The sequence below is a fragment of the Apodemus sylvaticus genome, chromosome 5, assembly GCF_947179515.1.
Source record: "Apodemus sylvaticus chromosome 5, mApoSyl1.1, whole genome shotgun sequence".
In the NCBI taxonomy this organism is placed as follows: domain Eukaryota; kingdom Metazoa; phylum Chordata; class Mammalia; order Rodentia; family Muridae; genus Apodemus; species Apodemus sylvaticus.
The window spans coordinates 11,778,298-11,796,525 of NC_067476.1; the positions used below are offsets into that span (position 1 = coordinate 11,778,298).

At 52.1% G+C, this 18,228-nt stretch overlaps 2 protein-coding genes across 3 annotated transcripts in view; both read right to left on the reverse strand.

Moving 5' to 3' along the window:
• Cfap157 (cilia and flagella associated protein 157) overlaps positions 1-1,545 on the reverse strand; it is a 7,847-nt gene extending 6,302 nt beyond the window's left edge. The window contains exon 1 of the mRNA XM_052182213.1: positions 1,376-1,545. Coding sequence (XP_052038173.1) covers positions 1,376-1,545 — 170 coding nt within the window. The remainder of the gene's footprint in view (positions 1-1,375) is intronic.
• Positions 1,546-5,653: 4,108 nt separating this feature from the next.
• Positions 5,654-18,228, reverse strand: part of Stxbp1 (syntaxin binding protein 1) — a 58,373-nt gene continuing 45,798 nt past the window's right edge. Inside the window, exons 17-20 of one of the 2 annotated variants that reach the window (XM_052182214.1) lie at positions 15,554-15,639; positions 13,568-13,722; positions 11,971-12,094; positions 5,654-7,358 (exon numbers count right to left, since the gene is read on the reverse strand). In XM_052182214.1, coding sequence (XP_052038174.1) covers positions 11,985-12,094; positions 13,568-13,722; positions 15,554-15,639 — 351 coding nt within the window. In that variant the 3' untranslated portion in view covers positions 5,654-7,358; positions 11,971-11,984. The remainder of the gene's footprint in view (positions 7,359-11,970; positions 12,095-13,567; positions 13,723-15,553; positions 15,640-18,228) is intronic. The other variant, XM_052182216.1, reaches the window with a different exon arrangement.

Genomic DNA, 18,228 nt, shown 5'->3' on the forward strand with positions numbered 1-18,228 from the left:
CCAGTCTAGCTAGCTAGCCTGCTCTAGAGCAGTGGTTCTTAACCTTCCTGACACTGTATTCTTTAATCCATACAGTTTCTCATGTCATGGTGAACCACAGCCATAAAATTACTCTCATTGCTACTTGATAACTGCAATTCCGCTGCTGCTATTAACTGTAAATATCTACTTCTGATGATCTTGGCGGTCAAGGCCCACAGGTTGACAAGCAGTGAATGCCTCAGGGGGCCTTTTATTTCCACATCCCGTGCATCGGGGCCACAGGTGGCACCACATCTACCCATTTGTATGAGTGTTGGAGATCCAAATTCTAGTCCTCACGTTTGAGTGGCAGGTGGCTCAGTCACTGGGCCATCTCCCCAGCCACTTACTTAACCTTTTTAAGTGTTACACTTTGGGCCTGGGGCAGGGGTTTCCTGTCAGCAAGTTAGCTTTGCCTTGCTTGTTCTTTTGAGACAGGGTCTTAGCCTATAGTCCAGGCTAAGCTCCTTCTGGAACTTAGAGCATACCTTCCGAGACTGTAGAGGCGCATGCCGCCACACCCAGGTTAGAAACTATATCCTTACAAACACTTTTGTTGTATCTGATTTATTGGTTATGTGTGTGCATGCATGCATGTGGGCTGTGTGCACAGTGGAGGTCAGAGGACAACCTGCAGGAGCTGGGTCTGGGCCTCTACATGGGAGTCCTGGTGATGAGGGTGAAGTGCCGCAGAGCCATCTCACCAGCCCTAAAACTAGTTTTAAAGTAAGAAAAATAATGAGCAGATAGTAGCTCTAAATGCTAAGAGGGACCCTTCCTCACTATCTGTCACAAAGGAAGCCAGCCCTATGAGGGAGGGACACGGGCAGGAAAATCCCCTCCCTTAGTTCCCACTTAGGGACCTGTAGTGGTTCACACTCAGAATCTCAGCACTTGGGAGGCCGAATCAACATGAGTTTGAGGCTAGCCTGGGCTAAAGAGTAATATCCTGTCTCTAAAACCAAACAAATACTTAGGGAAACAGACCCAGCCTGTTTAAACAAGACTGGGGTCTTGGCATAAGGAAAGGGGGAACAAGGAGTCCTCCTGGGTCACCAGGGGGGAAACCATTTTCAATTTATTCCACCAATTAAACTACATTCTCATAATGTTTACAATCGGGACCCGTTGGGGCGGGCCAGGGTGTGAGTGGGGTTCCTTGGGATTGAGCTAACTCAGCAGTGTGCTTCCCACACTGGGATTCATTTACCCTCTAACCACGTGCAGGGTTACCTGGTTACTTGAGGAAAGTGAGGCAGGGAAGGGTAGGGCCTGGTCAGAGCCCCGGTCTGAGGCCCTTACTGAACCTGTGTGCCTCTGCCTGGCAGCCCTGGCTTCCCAGCTGACCACCCACCGGGCCAGCCTGTCCTCCAGGTCTTGGATCTGTTTGTGGTAGAATTCCTTCAGCTCTTCCACCATGGCCAGCTCTGGAGTCTTGGTCCCACTGGTATCCTTCCGGCCCCCCATCTTCTTCTTGCCCTGCGTCTCCTTGCCTCCTTTGTTTGGCTTCTTTTTTGGCGCCATGGCTGATGGCAACCACTGTTTCAAGTCCCCTTTAAGAAGCCAGGTAGTTGCTAAGGAAGTTGTTTCCATACATAGCAACGGTGAGGCTGGGTTTTAAAGGGCTCCTGTCCTCTTCCTGGCCTAGGCCTAGCCTTTCAGAGCAGGGTACCAGACTCTTGAGTAAAAGTTTGGGTTCCAGGAAGACCTTTCCTTCCCTCAAATGGAAATAAATTACAACCATCAAGGAGCCCAGCCTGTCACTTTGGGACTTTGGGATAATCAGAAACAATCAATCAGAAACAATCGCTGAGCCCCCAGACTAGGAAGTGCCTGCCCCTAGAGCAACCTGCGGATTTGTTAGTGGCATAGCCACACGACATTTTGTACTGGAGGCTCCCATGCTGGGGTCTTGAGGGGCCTTTAAAGCTTAGTGGCCGGGACCCATCTGTCCAGTGCTACCCCAGGGAGATGAAGCTCTTTCTGAACTCTTGTCCCCTGGAGTCAGGGCTGGGAGACAGTAGGCATCCATTGGCTGGCAGGTGCTGTAGCCCCTCTGGTCTCTAGCCTTTCGGCCCTGAGCCATCTTGCCAGGCACACTGTGTGTCCGCTCTGTGGTCCCCTGGCTTTCTTGGAGACCATCATTATACTTGGTGATGACTGAGCATTTAGTGGGTTTGCTATGAGTGGGCCTCAACTTTGAGGCTGTAGGGAGCATCTGTCATGTGCAAAGTCCTAGAGGGAATTCCACTCAGGTCTTCATAGGAATTCGGACTCCGTGGGAGTCAGTGCCTGTTTTAACCCCTGGAAGGACAGAACAGCCACAGCTTATGGTCTGGGACCCAGGGTGGCCGGGCTAGCAGTTTCTGCTTTGACGTGCTTTGGCCTGCCACAGTGTTTTCCACACTGAAGCTGTGCTACAGCTTTTGGAGGAGCGGCCCCAGGCTCCCTCTGAGCTCCGGGACTCTGGGAGCTAGGGCTTCCGAAGGACGGTATGATACTTTGCTTTTTGGTGAGATCAGGGTGGAGAGGAATGAAGACAGCCTGGGCCAAGAGATGCCAGAAAAGAAGAGAAAGGGCAGCCCAGCATGGCTATGCACACCTGTAATCTCGGCTTCTTCGGGGTGGGGTGGGGGTGGGGGCACATCACAGGCTCAAGGGCAGTCTGAGCAACTCACCGAGTCTGTCTCAAAATCAGAAAACATGGGCCAGAATATGGCTCATTGGGTAAAACTGCTTGTAGCACCCAGACCAGCGGAAGGGGAAGAGTTGTTCTCGGACCTCAGCTTGCACACCATGCACACACAAATACAGCGATAATAAAACAGAACAGGGGCAAGTGAACAAACACCTAAAAAGCAGCAGAAAGCGGTTAGAGGCCCGTTCCCACAGTGGAGGGACAGGGGACAGGCCCGTTCCCACAGTGGAGGGACAGGGGACAGGCCCGTTCCCACAGTGGAGGGACAGGGGACAGGCCCGTTCCCACAGTGGAGGGACAGGGGACAGGCCCGTTCCCACAGTGCGAGGGACAGGGGACAGGCCCGTTCCCACAGTGCGAGGGACAGGGGGCTCTGGGGAGGGGGAGTAAGTGGTATTTAATGTCGCTTCGTTTCTCCGTTTAGAATTCAAGGCCCCCGGCTGGAGAGGTGGCTCAGAGGTTAAGAGCACAGCTGCTCTTTCAGAGGTCATGAGATGGATTCCCAGCAAGTACATGGAGGCTCACAACCATCTTGCATCCCATACAATGGGATCTGATGCTCTCTTCTAGTGAGTCTGAGGACAGCTATAGTATACTCATATACATCAAACAAACAAACAAACAAATATTTTTTTAAATAGAATTTTTTAAATGGGATCCCTGTGTTGGATCCCAGGTATTCTGGTGACCTGACACCCAGTTATCTGAAGTCTTCCAGGGGTGATCTTGATGAAACCCAGCATCCCCCCAGCCTCAGCTTCCTCATCTGTAAAGTGGCAGGGGACCCACCTAACACGTCTATGAGAGGCCTGGCATGACTGCTACATGGCTGTCTTCACCATAGTCTGCTTAGAAAGCAGATCTTGGAGGAGCTGGGTGGTATGTTCTACAAGCCAAGTTTGCATCCGTCTTCATGTGTCTTGCTGGGATTGCAAAGATCATCTCGCCGAGCTTGTTCACTGTTGACCTTCCCTTCTGGGAGGGGACGAGGACGGTCCCTGGAGCCACCTGTGCATCCAGCTGCCCCTCCCAACCAGCTGTATGCAGTTTTGCCCTAACTGCATGTGACTTCAGGGCTCTGGGCAGGGGGCTGGCATATATAGTCTGGGGAAGGAGCGCCATCTCTGTAGCCATCAAATCTCCAGTGACACTGCTTTGGGCTTCCCCGGGCTCCTGTTTGTAAGCCCTCACTCAGGCTCTGGGCCCAATAAACTCATTGGTTTGATTCCTTTGGTGGAATCAAACTTTGGTTTGTTGATCGTAGAAAGGTGGGTAGAGGTTATTTAGTCTGCTCTCAACACACTCATACCCTGGGCAAAAATTTGGGGAGGTGCAAGTTCTACAAAGTAACCTTGAGTTGATACATTCCTTCCTACAGTGAAAGTGTCATTTTCTGTTACTGTGACAAGAGACCGGAGACTGGATAATGTATACAGAGGTTTAGTTAGTTGACTTAAAAATAAAAAAATAAAAAAACTGTTGTGTGTATATGGATGTTTTGCCTGTGTATCTGTATGCAATCCCTATAGCCACCAGAAGAGGGAGACAGATCCTTGGAATTGGAGGTTGTGACTCATCCTGTGGCCATCAAACTCCAGTCCTCTGAACCGCTCTTAACTTCTGAGCCATCTTTCTAGCACTAATTAGTTTTTGTTTGTTTGTTTGTTTGTTTGTTTTTGTTCAAGACAGGGTTTCTCTGGCTGTCCAGTAACTCCATCTGTACACCAGGCTGTCCTCAAACACAAGAGATCCACCTGCCTCTCTGCCACTCTCATGAGGGGACTAAAGGTGTGCACCATCACTGCCAGGAGAATTTTGATGTGTTTTGTGGTGCTGGGATAAATCCTGAGACCTCATACATGTCAGGTAAGCGTTCTACATGGCTTCATATCCCAACTTTTCAAGTTCTTACTTATTCTTTAGTCTTGAAACAGAGTCTCAGCCGGGTGGTGGTGGCGCACTCCTTTAATCCCAGAACTTGGGAGGCAGAGGCAGGAGGATTTCTGATTTCAAGGCCAGTCTGGTATACAGAGTGAGTTCCAGGACAGCCAGAGCTATACAGAGAAACCCTGTCTTGAAAAAACAAAACAAAACAAAAAGAAACAGAGTCTCACTAAGGCTGACCCTGGCCTTGCTGTGTAGCCTAGGCAGCCCTAGAACTAAAAATCCCATCCCTGCTTCTTAAACGGCAGGGTTACAACCCTGCACCCCAGGCCTGGCTTACGGAGGCCTAGGGTCACTTCACCGCTGATGACTGGAACATGTGAGAGAGAAACTGAGGCAGGAAGAGGCCAGGCTTGACCACAGAACAGCATCCAGTTAGAACCACAGTACCATCAAAAACCCTGCCATTTTCTGCAATCTTTCCAGGACTGACACCCAGACAGCCAAGCTCCTACCCAGCACGTGAATGTCTGGGGTCAAGCCACATCCAGACTTCAGCAGGGGAATTTTCAATGACCCCACTGCTCTGGGAATCTGGTTTCTCTGGACCAGCCCCAGAACAGGCCTCCCTAGTTCACGGGACACCACCAGCTTCCGAGCTGAGACAGCACTGCAGTAGGGTTCTCTAGAAGGTTGAAAAGCAGCTCCTTGTGTCAAGGCGGGTCCTTCTTTATTGAAACAGTGTTTCACTATGCTGCCTTGGCTAGGCCTGAAACTAATTATGTAGACCTGACTGGCTGAACTCAAACGAGATCCCCCTGCCTCTGTTTCCCAAGTACTGGGACTAAAGGTGGATGCCCACTGAGGCAGCATATTGTGCTGCCTGAGGCTAGACCCAAGCTTCATCCGCATGTAGGAGATAGGTACAAGTGCAATGCGAGCCACAATCCCCAGGATCCAGAAGACTCCACACCGCAGCTGTGGGGTGGCTGGCCTTTGTTACAGTCCCCAAAGTAAAACGATTTCTGCAGTGGGCCCGGGCACCGTGAGTGAGAGCTGACGTCTTTATTAGACTCAAATGCTGCAGTACAGGACGGTACAGAGCGGTACACCGTTGTGCTTCCATACTTTAAACACTGAGATTCAAGAGTTTCAAGTTAACAAGTTTCAAGACAGACTAGCTTTTTTTTTAAATATCCATTTGAGAAATTAATCATATAAATAACATAAGGAAACCCCACATGTTCAACAAACAAGGTCCTGAAGCATGAGCGTGGCTTGACCAGAGGGAAGGGATGGGAGAAGCGCTACAGAAGAAATCAACCAGTGCTACTATGGTTCAGTCCTAAGGGAAAGGGGTCACTGGAGAGGGGCAGGGCAGAGGCCTGAGAACCAAGGAGAGGAGAGAGACTCTAGAGCCAGGGAGGGAGGGGGGCACAGGACACCTGCGGCAGGCGTACACCACGTTTGCGAAGACGGTACGAGACACAGTAACACGAGTCTGCGGGAGGGAAGGGGGGCGGGGGCTGGGCAGGGACATTTTTGTGACTTCCACTGTCTTTGTTTCACAACTACAGCAGCAGGGTGAGCGGCATGCTCGAGTGCTGCTGCGTCCTGAGGCTGGGGACCGTCCTTCAGCAGCTGCTCTGGAATGTCTGCTTTAGAGCTAGCTAGGTCTTATACAGTGAAGACGGATACAAAGGGTAAAGTGATCCTTTTCAGACAACCACAATGACACATGACTGTACACTACACAAAGTTAAGTATCTTAAACAGGACACTCTGCCTGAGCAGCAGGGCCCCCATTCCTCAGGCCTAGCTTCTATAGCAAAGCACCCTCTGACCAGAGTGCCAAGCTCACACCTTCCAGTTCACTCCTGACCCTTGACCTCTATCCAGGCTGTGCTCAAGTGAAGCTTGGAAGGAAGGGGGCTGGTCATACCTGACTCTTAAGGCCCCGAGGGCACGAGGCATGCTGATTTAGCCTGGAGGACTTAACTTGCTACAACTGTGTGGACACAGGTCAGGGGAAGCAGTGTCAGGCTCGGAAGTCGACACTGGCTGGCACTCAGACTGGCTTCCTGTGAACACCCTGAGTCTCCACCCACAGCTGCAAAGAGGAGGCTCATTCCGCTGGCCTCCAGAGGTGTCTGCTCACCGATTCTCAGCTTCTGTGCATAAGAAAGGGAGTGAGCAGGGCTAGAGAGAAAAACCACTTCCTCAGCATGTTCTATCCTGGGGACAGACACCTTATGATTCCCACTAAAAACAGAAATGAGTCCAAACAAGCTTTGGGAAACACCCACACGTCTACCTTTCCATATTCAAGCAATGTGCACACATGGGACAGGGCTATATACAGGTCACGGGGTCATAAATAAGGGAGAGTCCACTCGGTCCAGAGTTCTGACGCTTCTGCAGTGTGGAGCTTGCGTGTGAACTTACTGTGGGATACGTACAGAAGATACTCATTTTTAAAAAACAACACATTACTCTCTTGTTTTTCAGAGGACAAAATAGGGTGTCATCGCACAGGAGAAGAACTCAGCGCGGCAACAGGGTGGCCAAGGCGTGCAGGGCTGGGGAGGCAGCAGAGTAACCGAGGTGTCGCACTGGGGAGCTGCAGAGCATTGTGGGAAGGGAGCCAGGGTTTTGGAGGGGCAGCTTATTTTTTAACTGCTTATTTCTTCGTCTGTTTTATTCAGCTTCTTCAGCGTGTCCAGCAGTTTCTGTGGGGTGAGAATGTGTGTGGATCCTGCGAAGGCAGAGAAGACAGTGAGCTTAGTTACCCACTGCAGTCTGAGGCTTCCGTCCCGATTCTCCATCCCCCAACCCTGCTCTGGGCCCAGTGGAGGCTGGGAGGGATTTGGGGATGGAACCCTTGGGCCCGTCAGCTAGGCTAAGGAAGCATTTAGGCTCAGGCAGGGTCCCCAGGCTGGCCCAAGAACCACTTCTCAGAGCCCAGTGCCATCTGTCAGGTGACTGGTGACTGCTTCGGTATCTCCGAAGTCAAGGTGAAGCCAGGTAGAGAAATTTCAAACATGGTAAGAGCCAGTGGCTGGGAAGGGCCGAGGCTCTTCTGTCTCTGCATGGAGAGAATGGCACCTAGCAGGGCATGGGGACCCACTAACCTCTGGGAGCAGACACATTGGTGCTGGCACAGGGGGACCTCAGGTGTGAGGGAAAGGGCGGGGACCTGAGGCCTTACCTTGTGGAGACTGTATCGTAAGAGACTTGTATTGTAAGAGATTAGAAATGCTTGCAAAAGTTTAAGCTAATGGAATCAGATATACTTCTAGAGCAAAGGTAAAAAAAATACAAATAAAAAATTTAAATGAAAGCCTTTTCCATAGAGATGTAGGTGCACTAAAATGATGCATGGACCAAGTGGTCTGGGCATGGGCGTAATAAACAGAATGGAGGTGACAGTGGCGAGCATGAGGCGTGCATGCACGCGGCAGTGGTGCAAAGCAGGGTCCTGGAGGGACAGGAGAACTAAAGGAAAGGTCCGTTCTTGAAAATGTGCCTCCCTGGGGACCTGCAAGCAGTAGGCCTCTGGGAGAGGGGAACAGAGACCCCATTCTAGGCTTCCGTTCCAAGGGCAGGAACAGGCTCCCTGGGCCTCTGACCACCATTTTGTTTAGTGACCTAGAAGCTTCCTGGTCAGTCTGGACCAGCAGAAGAGCAACAATCTGAGAGGATCCTACAGGTCTTGTCTCCTTCGCTGCTCTGGTCCAGAAGTCCATCCCTGGCTATGCCCGGGGTTAACAGTCATGCCATCCCGAGTGTCCCCTGCACTGGCCCTGGGCTTTAAGGTTGCTTCAGTAATCTGCAGAGGTGCACCACATAATCTGCAGTGGATATGCAGTCGGGTATTTTATACTGCCCCTTCTGCTCAAGCACACTCACTTCAGTGAGCTAGCTAGTTTCCTAGGAGCCCTAGGGCAGGCCAGCATCAGCAAGAGCCAGTGCCAGGGGAGGGCTGTCCAGACCTCCCCCCGTTCCGTGGAGGGATCCGTGGATCCAATGAGGAGGGGCCTGGGGCTTCCTAAAGTCAACAAGGAACATACTGGTGTGAGAAGGCCCTGCTCCCCATGCTGCAAACTGATCCAGGAAACTGGAAGTTTCCATCTTGAAGGCAAATTCAAAGGGGCTCCTTAGATCTGAGACTTGTTTCAAAGGACCGCCTCACTTCTCATACTATATTCAGAAAGTCGGGGAGATCAGAGAGAGGTCAGGGAACCTGTGATCCAGAATTTTCTGATACTATTTTATTCCTAACCATTGGCCTTCCTAGTCTTTACTGAAAAACAAGTATAGAAAACTGAATTTTGGAGAGCCAGTGAAATCTGGCTTAGTAGCAGGTTAGTTCCTGGACTTCCCTTGATCCAGGTCACCCTGAGCCAGGTTCTGACATCCAACAACCTGAACTGTCCCAGTACTGTACAAGGAACTGAGTACCGTCATCTTTTTGAGTTCGAGGCTAGTCTGGTCTACAGAGCTAGATCCAGGACAGATACACAGAGAAATTCTGTCTTACAAAACAAAACAAAACCCCCTCATAAGCATGTGCACTAAACAGGTCTAATCGAGCCTCATAAGTTTGTGCACTGAATAAGTCTAAGGATGTGCACTGAATAGGTCTAGTCTAGCCTGTGAGTTCTTTCATTTGTTTTTCTTTTTAAAAACAACTTTCATTTTATATATGTGAGTGTTTTACTTTTCAGTGTATCAGTGCACAACTTCTGGCCCTGGTGTTCAGTGAGGCCAGAAGAGGGCACTGGATCATCTGTGACAGGATCCTGTGAGGGCATTGGGAATCAAACCAGATCCTCTGGAAGAGCAGCCCGTGCTCCTAACCATCAAGCCATTTCTTCAACCCCTCTCTCATTTGTTCTGATGGCTTTGAGGCCATCATTCCCCCCCCCCCCCCCCCGACACACACACTGGTACTGAGCTGCACCATGAGGTGAGGATGTGAACTTGTAATTAGACCTCACTCAGGGCCATCGGAGGGATGATAGATACATGGGGCTTGAGAGAATTGGGGTTCTTCAATGGTCAAGTTTCCCCTGACCCACAGCTGCCCTGTGACTGGAGAGAGGAGCTAGGAAGACACTGAAAAGGCACTGTCTCCCAGGACACATACTTGCTGGGACCACTCTCCCTTGTGTCTGGGCCTCATCTTAATGGTAAGTTACAAAATGACTTCCTAAGAGTCTTGCACTACTCTGTCTTTGGTCACCTGGAAAGTCCCAACCGGTTACCATTCAACCCCTGTCATTTGTTCTGATGGCTTCGTGGCCATCGCCCCCTTCACGACTGGCACTACTCAGCTGCACCAGGAGGTGAGCTTTGCCATTGCTCTGTGGTTTGCCACTGCCTCCTCTCCCTGCTTTCCTCTAGACATATATACTTTAAATTCATTTATTTGTTTTTGAGACAGGGTCTGGCTGTCCTCAAACTCTTATGTAGACCAGGCTGGCCTCAAGCGTGCACAGATTTGCCTGCTGCTGCCTGCTAAGAGGCAGATTAAAGTCGTGTGTCACCATGCCGTGCTTGTTTATTTAGTTTTTAGACACACTATATACACTAGGCTGGCTTTGAACTTGAGTCCTGAGTTCCTCTGTCTCCTCAGGCCTCAGTGGACAGGAGCTCACCTCTATGCTTTGCTACCTACTGACCGTGCTCCTCAGAGGAGGAGGAGCACAGGGAGGATGGGGCTGACGTTTAGGCCATGGCCAAGACAGCTTCTGGAGGTGAGACCTCTCTGCTGGGGCCTGGGTAAATGGATGGCCTACTACTTCTTCTTGCAGCATGGAATCCATACTAAGCAAGCCAGCTTCTGGTGGTATCTGGTCAAGCTTCGGAAGAGCCCTGCCCTGAGATGCACCGGGAGGCTAGAGGTATGGACGCGTGGCTGCAGGCCTGCATCTCATCTGCTAAATGCAGACTGACTCCAGGGAGCCTTGGTGCAGTGGCCAGGGCTCTCTCACTGTGGCTTACAGGGCGTTCTAGCTTACTAGCTCACTGGGTCACACGTCAACTTATGTTGAAAGGACGTTTTTAGAGCCCACAACAAAACAGGTAAAAATACTGAGGAATTACTAACATGGAGACCCCAACATGCTTAAAGGATGGAAAGGGAGGAGGGTCAGGTAAGTCACCAGACAGAGAAGATACCCCAGAGCAACAAGCTTGGGGGGTCAAGAACAGATTTCCCCTGAGGGCTAGAGCTTATTAGATGAGAGAGAGAGAGAGAGAGAGAGAGAGAGAGAGAGAGAGAGAGAGAGAGAGAGAGAGAGAGAGAGAATGTCTTCCCTTCTTCCTCCCTGCAAGTGCCACCGTGCCAGGCATCCTGTTGCCCACTAAGGCACATTCAAACCCTCTTTTCACCTTTTACAAAAGCTCTAACTGTAATTATGCATAAGAGCATGAGTGTGCACTCACACGAGGGTGCCCACAGGGGCCAAAGCATCAGATACTCTGGAGCCAGCCTGAGAGGAGGCTGTCTGTGGCTGAGCAGGGCTGGGAACAGTCCCCCTCTCCAGGCGCCCTGTGTGCCCTCAAACACTGGGCTATCGCCCCAGCCTGTTTTTACTTTTTATTTTGAGACAGTCTTGTTAAATTGCCCAGGCCAGTCTTGAACTCACTCTGTAGCCAGGCGGGCCTTGGACCCTCCTCTACGGGCTGAGGAGCTGGGATGGCAGCCTGCCCCACCGGCCTGAGGTAAAGCAGAACAAGAGAGTGCAGTTCTGCAGCCTGGGTGTGGGAGCAGTATTGTCACAGAACCTATAGCAGCTGGTGGCCAGTGGTCACCCCTCTGCCTGCCACTGTCCTGAGCAAAGGTGTGCAGCCCTCTGCCTGCCACTGGCTTGGAGCCTCCTCTGTCCCTGTCTGTCCCCTGGCTACTCCTCTCATCCTCGGGTGCTGTGGGCATCTCCCAAGTGTTGGCCTTTTACGTGTGGCCATCCTGAATGTCTGCTGGCCTCCCTCTCAGCTTACACACCCTGTAGGAGCCTGCCTTGCATCCTGGGCAGCAGGCTTGGCCCCTGCCTCAGACAGCCCTAACCGAGTCTCCTCTTTGAGGAGGAGGCACACAGCTACGGTCACTTGGTTTAACCCCAGTGACTGCGCAGCGCAGCGTTCACCCAGGGCGTGAGTGAGTTGGCGGATGGAGCCCAGGATGTGAAGGCGGCACTGGACACATTTTCAATCGGCGTTAAGAACTGCAAGCATTTTCTTGGAAAAAGGAAATCAAAGAAATGATAAAGTAAAAAGAGAAAAAGAAAGAAAGAGAGTGACAGGATCATCAAAGAAAGCCCTTCGGAGCGGAAGAGTTTCTTTCTGGAATAAGCTGCTTTTACTTTGTCTCTTTGGCTCACTCCATTGTTGGAGCCTGATCCTCAAAAGATACCCTAGAGGACTCCCTGAAGTCGGGGTGTCTCAGGTCCATGAGGAATTTGGTGGGAGTGAGAATGTGAGTAGAACCTGTGGGAGAATAGAGGCCGCTGAACGGGGCGCCCTGACACGCCAGGGGAGGCCCCAGTGCCCGCAGCGGGAGAGGCGGAGAGGCGACGCAGGCACAGGCACATGCACGCATGTATGCAGGCAGCGAGGGGCTGGCATGCACAAAGCACGTGAGACCACACAGCAGGTGATGGCTGTTTCTAGGGAGCCCCTCCATGAACCCACATGGGCAGCTCTCTGTCCCTGGGTCTCCACCCTCCCCCTGCACAAGGAACCTTAAGGAAGGTCCAAAGGGGAAAAGGAAGCTTGGCCATGATGGCTGCTATCCAGGGAAGCTGTGTTTGAGCTCAGAGTCCTCTAAGGCATGCATGCAACACATATGCAGACAGTGAGCAGGAATGCTCATGGGGCCTACGTCAGACAGAAAAACAAGCAGGGAGACTAATCATGGGTGCCTGCGGGAGCTGGGGAGGTGCAGTCTCCCCATGTGGCTGTGCAGAGGCGATGATGAGCCCTCGTCCTGCCTCGGCAAACCCAGAAGCAGCTACCTCACTGCTCCATGGAGCCTGCTTGCTTGGACGCATGGGGGGTGCGGGACTGAGTCATCAGGTTGGACAGACAGAAGTGACACTCGCTGAGATGACCTCACCTGGGAGTATGGGCAGGCGCCTGTGCGCTGAGGGAAGCTGTTCTGGCTGGGCAGCTGAGGGCTGCTTCTGTAGCAGTACCCATGAACATGGCCCATGGGACACAATGACTCCCAGGGGATCATTTGCCACAGTGCCCAGCACACTTCTACCACACTTTATCCAGCATGTGTGCCCACAGAGGGTGAGCCTACACAGGGCAATCTCCATGACAGCTCCTGACAATCTGTGGCACATAAAACTATTTGGGGACAAAATGGAGACATCTGGAAGAACCCAGATTTCACTCTCTAGATTGTCTGTCAGCCCTAGACACTGCAGATGATCCTGGAGACAGGAAGCAGGAAGTGCCGTCTGCTGCTCAGACCATCTTCCACCAGCTGCTTGTGCTCTTTTGAAAGTCAACAGGAACTATAAGAGAGGGTGTGGCAGCCCAGAAGGTGGCAGGGCCTAGCTAGGGAATCCTTCTGACCCATCGGGCCGCTGGGCTTCAGTGGCATCTATGGACACGATGTCTGTCTACCTCCAACAGGGTGAGGACAGTAGGGAGAGCCCCGCCATCAGGCGTGGCAGTGGCATGGCTTGGAGAGATCCCCTCTGGCTGAAGTGACTGCACTGGGAAGTGTCAGTGTATGGACTGGAGACTCTACGACCAGGCTCTTTCCATTCCAGAACGCTGTCCTTCAGCAAGAGACAGTGTGGCAGACAACCCTAGCTTCTGCTATCCAGGGCCAAGTTGCTGGGGTGAGGAGGGCCCTAAGATGGAAGCGACAGGCAGCGTGGGATGCAGTGAGGAGCAGGGAGGCCGCAGCGCCTGGCCTGCAGAACGCATGCACGCCTTGCTTACCTATCAGCACTTCCCACTTGCCGTTGGCCTGCGTCACTTCATAAGCACAGCGCATCTCATTCAGGCTCACACCCCCGAGGATGAAAATAATGAGGCGGGGGCCGCTGCGGTACTCCCCGGGGGCCTTATTCTTGTGCCAATGTCCATAGCGGGCACTGATGGGGAGAGAGCAGATACAGGTGACTTGGTACCCAGAGCCTCGCTCGCAAAAGCGCGGAGCTGCTCAGCACCGCACAGCTCGGCACCGCACAGCTCGGCAGTCCTGGCCAAGCTGAGCTGTGGCTGCCACTCACTGTCATCAACACTCAGGCTCCTCTCAGCAGCTGTGCCCGATGGTCCTCATGCAGATGTCTGGGCTGGCCTGGGACTGCATCACTGAGCATCACGTTTGCACACTGACCACATGTAAAGAAGGCTTTCTGGTCCTATATCCCCAGTGACACACAGCACTTGCTCACTAAGAAGTCACAGTCTAACAGGATGGGAAATGCTGACCGCCATGGGACAGAACCAGGGCCGCAGGGCACTGCTCGGACATAACCAGGGAGGTAAAGAGCAGCTGAGCCTTCATAACCAGCCTCCCTCTCCCCCTACACTTCCTCAGTAGGGACCCGGACTCAGACACAAGCCGAGACAATGAAAAACATGAAAGAGAGGAAGTAAGTCCCCTCTGGGCACCAGCATGCTCCACCCTGCTTCCTCAGGACAGCCCCGGATGCAGCTGGGCACTATTGGGCTCTTCCGTGCCCGCTGGCCCAGCAAGTGCAGCCCTTGGAGGCCGTACTTTACTCCACAGTAGGTAATGGCTGGCTTCTCCACCAAGGCTGTCATCCAAGGGGATGCCAAGGCCACAGGAGCCACTGCGAACCTCTAGCCCATGCCCAGGTAAAGGCCAAGGATGAAGACAGAAAGAAGAAAAGCCAGAGACAAGCCATCGAAGAGGGACAGCAGGTGGCACTCTAGAGCATTTCGGGTCATGTTGTAGCACAGCTTTAATCCCAGCCTTGGGAGGCATCTACCACTGTGGGATCTCTGTGAGTTCAAGGCCAGGTTGGTCAGCAAAGTGAGTTCCAGGACAGCCAGAGCTACACAAAAAGATCCTGTCTCAAAAAAACCAACGTAACAAGCCAAGTGGTGGTGGTGACCACTTTCAGTCCCAGCAGCTGGGAAGCAGAGGCAGGTAGATCTCTTTGAGTTCAAGGCCAGCCTGGTCTCCAGAGGTCAGCCAGGGCTACAATGAGAAACCCTGTCTTGGAAAAAACAAAAAGAAAAAAAAAACCCAACAAAGCAAATAAATAAAGAACTCTCAAAACAACCAAACAAAAGAAGGAGTCAACCCTGGGAAGCATGGTGACTGTCCTCTCTGCAGCCTGACAGTCTCCAGGCTCCCAGCCCAGCCTCCAGTTCTCAGGAGCCACAGTCTGAATGCCTGTTAGCTGGCAGGGCCATGGGCCACCCACCTCAGGCTACCACAGAGAACTGCTACGAGCACTGGGCTTCCATGACTCAACAGACAGAGAAGACCGAAGAGGAACACTCAGTGAAGACCTACAGACGAAAGGGGTGGGGTGTGCAGCTTACCTGGCTGCAGTTAGTATGTATGTGAGTGTATGTGTGTGAGTGTGTGTGAGTGTGTATGTGTGTGAGTATGTGAGTGTGTGTGTGTGGTGTGTGTGTGAGTGTATATGTGTGAGTGTGTGAGTGTGTATGTGTGTGTGTGTGTGTGTGGTGTGGCAAATTCTGAGGTACAAGTAGGCCTGGCTTGTTGCAGGATGAGCAAGGGATCAGTGGCTGAGGCAGACTGGGTGTGTGAAGGACAGGGGTGTGAGTTCTTGAAGGCCGGAAGCTTAAGAGAGAGCCACATGGCCTGCTGTACCCTTGTCATAATGGACGACGTGGGAGGGTTCAGATGGCACGTGCCACTCAAAGCCAGATCACCTTGGAGCCTCCCAGACAGTGCCCCCTGCCTCCCTCACATCACCCTACCTCACAGCAGTGGTGCTGAAGGACGCGGAAGAGCGGGTAGAGATGTACGGGTAGTGCTTTGTATCCAGTTTGTCTTCAATAGTGTCCTGGAGAGGAGAGAGAGAGATGTCAGACCTGTGTGCCTGAAAGGGCTGGCAGGAGCTAAACCAAAAAGCCAGGCAGTGGCCACATCTGTAGCAGACCCTCCTCCTGTGCCTGCTACCACTGCAGGGGACCCAGCAATGGACAGGAGACTACGGCACTCCTTTTGTCGCAGGCTTCCAGACTGCCTGGGCCCGTGGGTCACTCTGTCAGACAGACAAGGCATTCATTTCCCTCATCTCTGCAATGTTCTCCACTGTGTAACCCACCAAGAGGAAACATGTCCTCTGTCCACTAAATTCCCAATATGTCAGCCTGGTGACAACTGGGTCTGAGCCTCCCCCTGCAGTTTGTCAAGGGGCTAATTGTCTAGTGGATGGGTTCCGGCTATGTCCTGCCACTTGGAAATCCACAGGCCGCTTAGGAGCAGCGTGAGAAGCCTACGCAGGTGTCCTTGGGAAGCAGGGGGAGGGGCAGAAAAGTGCAGGAGGGGGCAATGCAGCAGAGAGCTGCTTCCTCAGTCCCACAACCGAGACAGGCGATTGGTTCCTGCGTGTTCCACCGCCACTTATCCTTTGGCTTTGCAGGTTTTAAAAATAAGACGCTGACTCACCCGACATAAACACTATTCTTCTAGCATGTAATTTGGTAGCAATACCTGCGCTAACTCTAATATGAGGCAAGGCGCTGTTCTCTGGACTCCTGTTTTGTTTGCCTATCAAGTGCAGAAGTTGGGCCTACTGTCTCATCCAACCTTAAGAAGCTGGTGGTTCCTGCAGTGATGCTGAGGGACAGGAGGGACTCCTCAGAGCTGCTGCAAAGCCAAAATCATGGGCCGCAGCTTAGTTAGTGTGAGGCTCTGTGCCAGGCACACAGGGCACAAAGTGACAATCATTCTGTTAAAAGATGACCTGGGAGATGTGACTTGGTTGGTGGGGTCCCTGTGTAGCATGCATGAAGCCCTGAGTTGATCCCTGGACTACGTAACTGGGCATAATGGTACATGCTTTGAATCCAGCAGTTAGGGAGAATGAAGATCAAAAGTTCAAGATCGTCCTTCAATAAGTTCAAGGCCAGCCTGGACACAAGACCCAATCTCAAAAACAAAAGATGGCCTCAACCTGCACAGCAGAGCTATATGTAAAGAGTGCTGCTGACCAGAACACAATGGGCTCTGCGATGCTGCATGGTCAGACATGTGAGGGGCCATACAATGTGGGACCTCGGAGAGATGGAAGGGAAGCAGGACCAGGAAGTGGAGCTAAGGACTAGAATATTCCCAGAGGCTCGCGTGAGGCACAGAGCCCAGGTCTGTCTGCTGGTGTAGGGAGGAGGGCAGGCTGCAGCCTCCTGCAGTCTCCCGAAGAGACCCTTTACATCTGGCTGAGTGTGATCTTGAAGGACCACGTCCCCTAGCAGAGCCTGTACATATTCCTCATCTGAACATGGCGGGCGACTGTAGTGGTTCCAACATGCTTGTCTTGTGCAAAATGGCAGTGTTAGGTGGTGTGGTCTTATTGAAATAGGAGTGGCCTATTTCCTCCTTTTGGAGGAAGTGTGTCACTGTGTAGACAGGCTTAGACAGTCTCTTCTTGGCTGCCTTCGGATCAAGATGTAGAACTCTCAGCTCCTTCTCCAGCACCACGTCTGCCTGGATGCTGCCATACTTCCTGCCACGATGATAATGGACTGAACCTCAGAAACTGTAAGCCAGTCTCAATTAAATGTTGTCCTTTATAAAAGTTGTCTTGGACATGGTGTCTCTTCACAGCAATGGAAATCCTAACTAAGAGGCACTGACATGAGCCAGGCTCTCTGGATCCTCCATCACAGAGGTACTTCCAAAGCATGGGGCTAAATCCCGAGACTGGAGCAGTGGGCAAATGGATCTGAGGTCTCTATGTGACTGTTTTTCCTGGCTAGTTGGGTTTTTTTTTTTTTTTGGGAGGGGGGCGTTTTTGAGACAGGGTCTCTCTGTGTAGCCCTGGCTGTCCTGGATCTCACTCTGTAGACCAGGCTGGCCTCCAAATCAGAAATATTCCTGCCTCTACATCCCAAGTGCTGGGATTAAAGACAAATGCCACCACTGCCCATCCTGGCTAGTTTTGCTTGACGTGAAAGGAGGGAACCCCGCCTCCTATAGATCAGGCTATAGGCAAGCCTACAGAGCAATCCTCAATTAGTGATCGGTATAGGAGGGCCCACATTACTGTAGGTGGAACCTCACTAGTCTGGAGGTCCTGGGTGCTATAAGGAAGCAGGCAGAGCAAGCCAGGGAGGCAAGCCAGTAAGCAGCACCCTCCACGGCCTCTGCATCAGCTCCTGCTCCAGGCTCTGTGCCTGTGTGAGCTCTTGCCCTGAATGCCTTTGATGGTGAACAGTGATGCCCTCCTCTCCAAGTTACTTTTGGTCATGGTGTTTCATCACAGCAAGAGTAGCCCCAGCTGCCATCAGTCCCATGGGTGTCCATGAGTCCTCAGAGATTCACAGAGCTGCAGAGGACTGGGGACTCATCCTCACAGGAACAAAATCATAGCGTGTCACTGCTACCTAAGAACAGGGGGCTGGAACTTGGACCACCTGCTGAAGAGCAG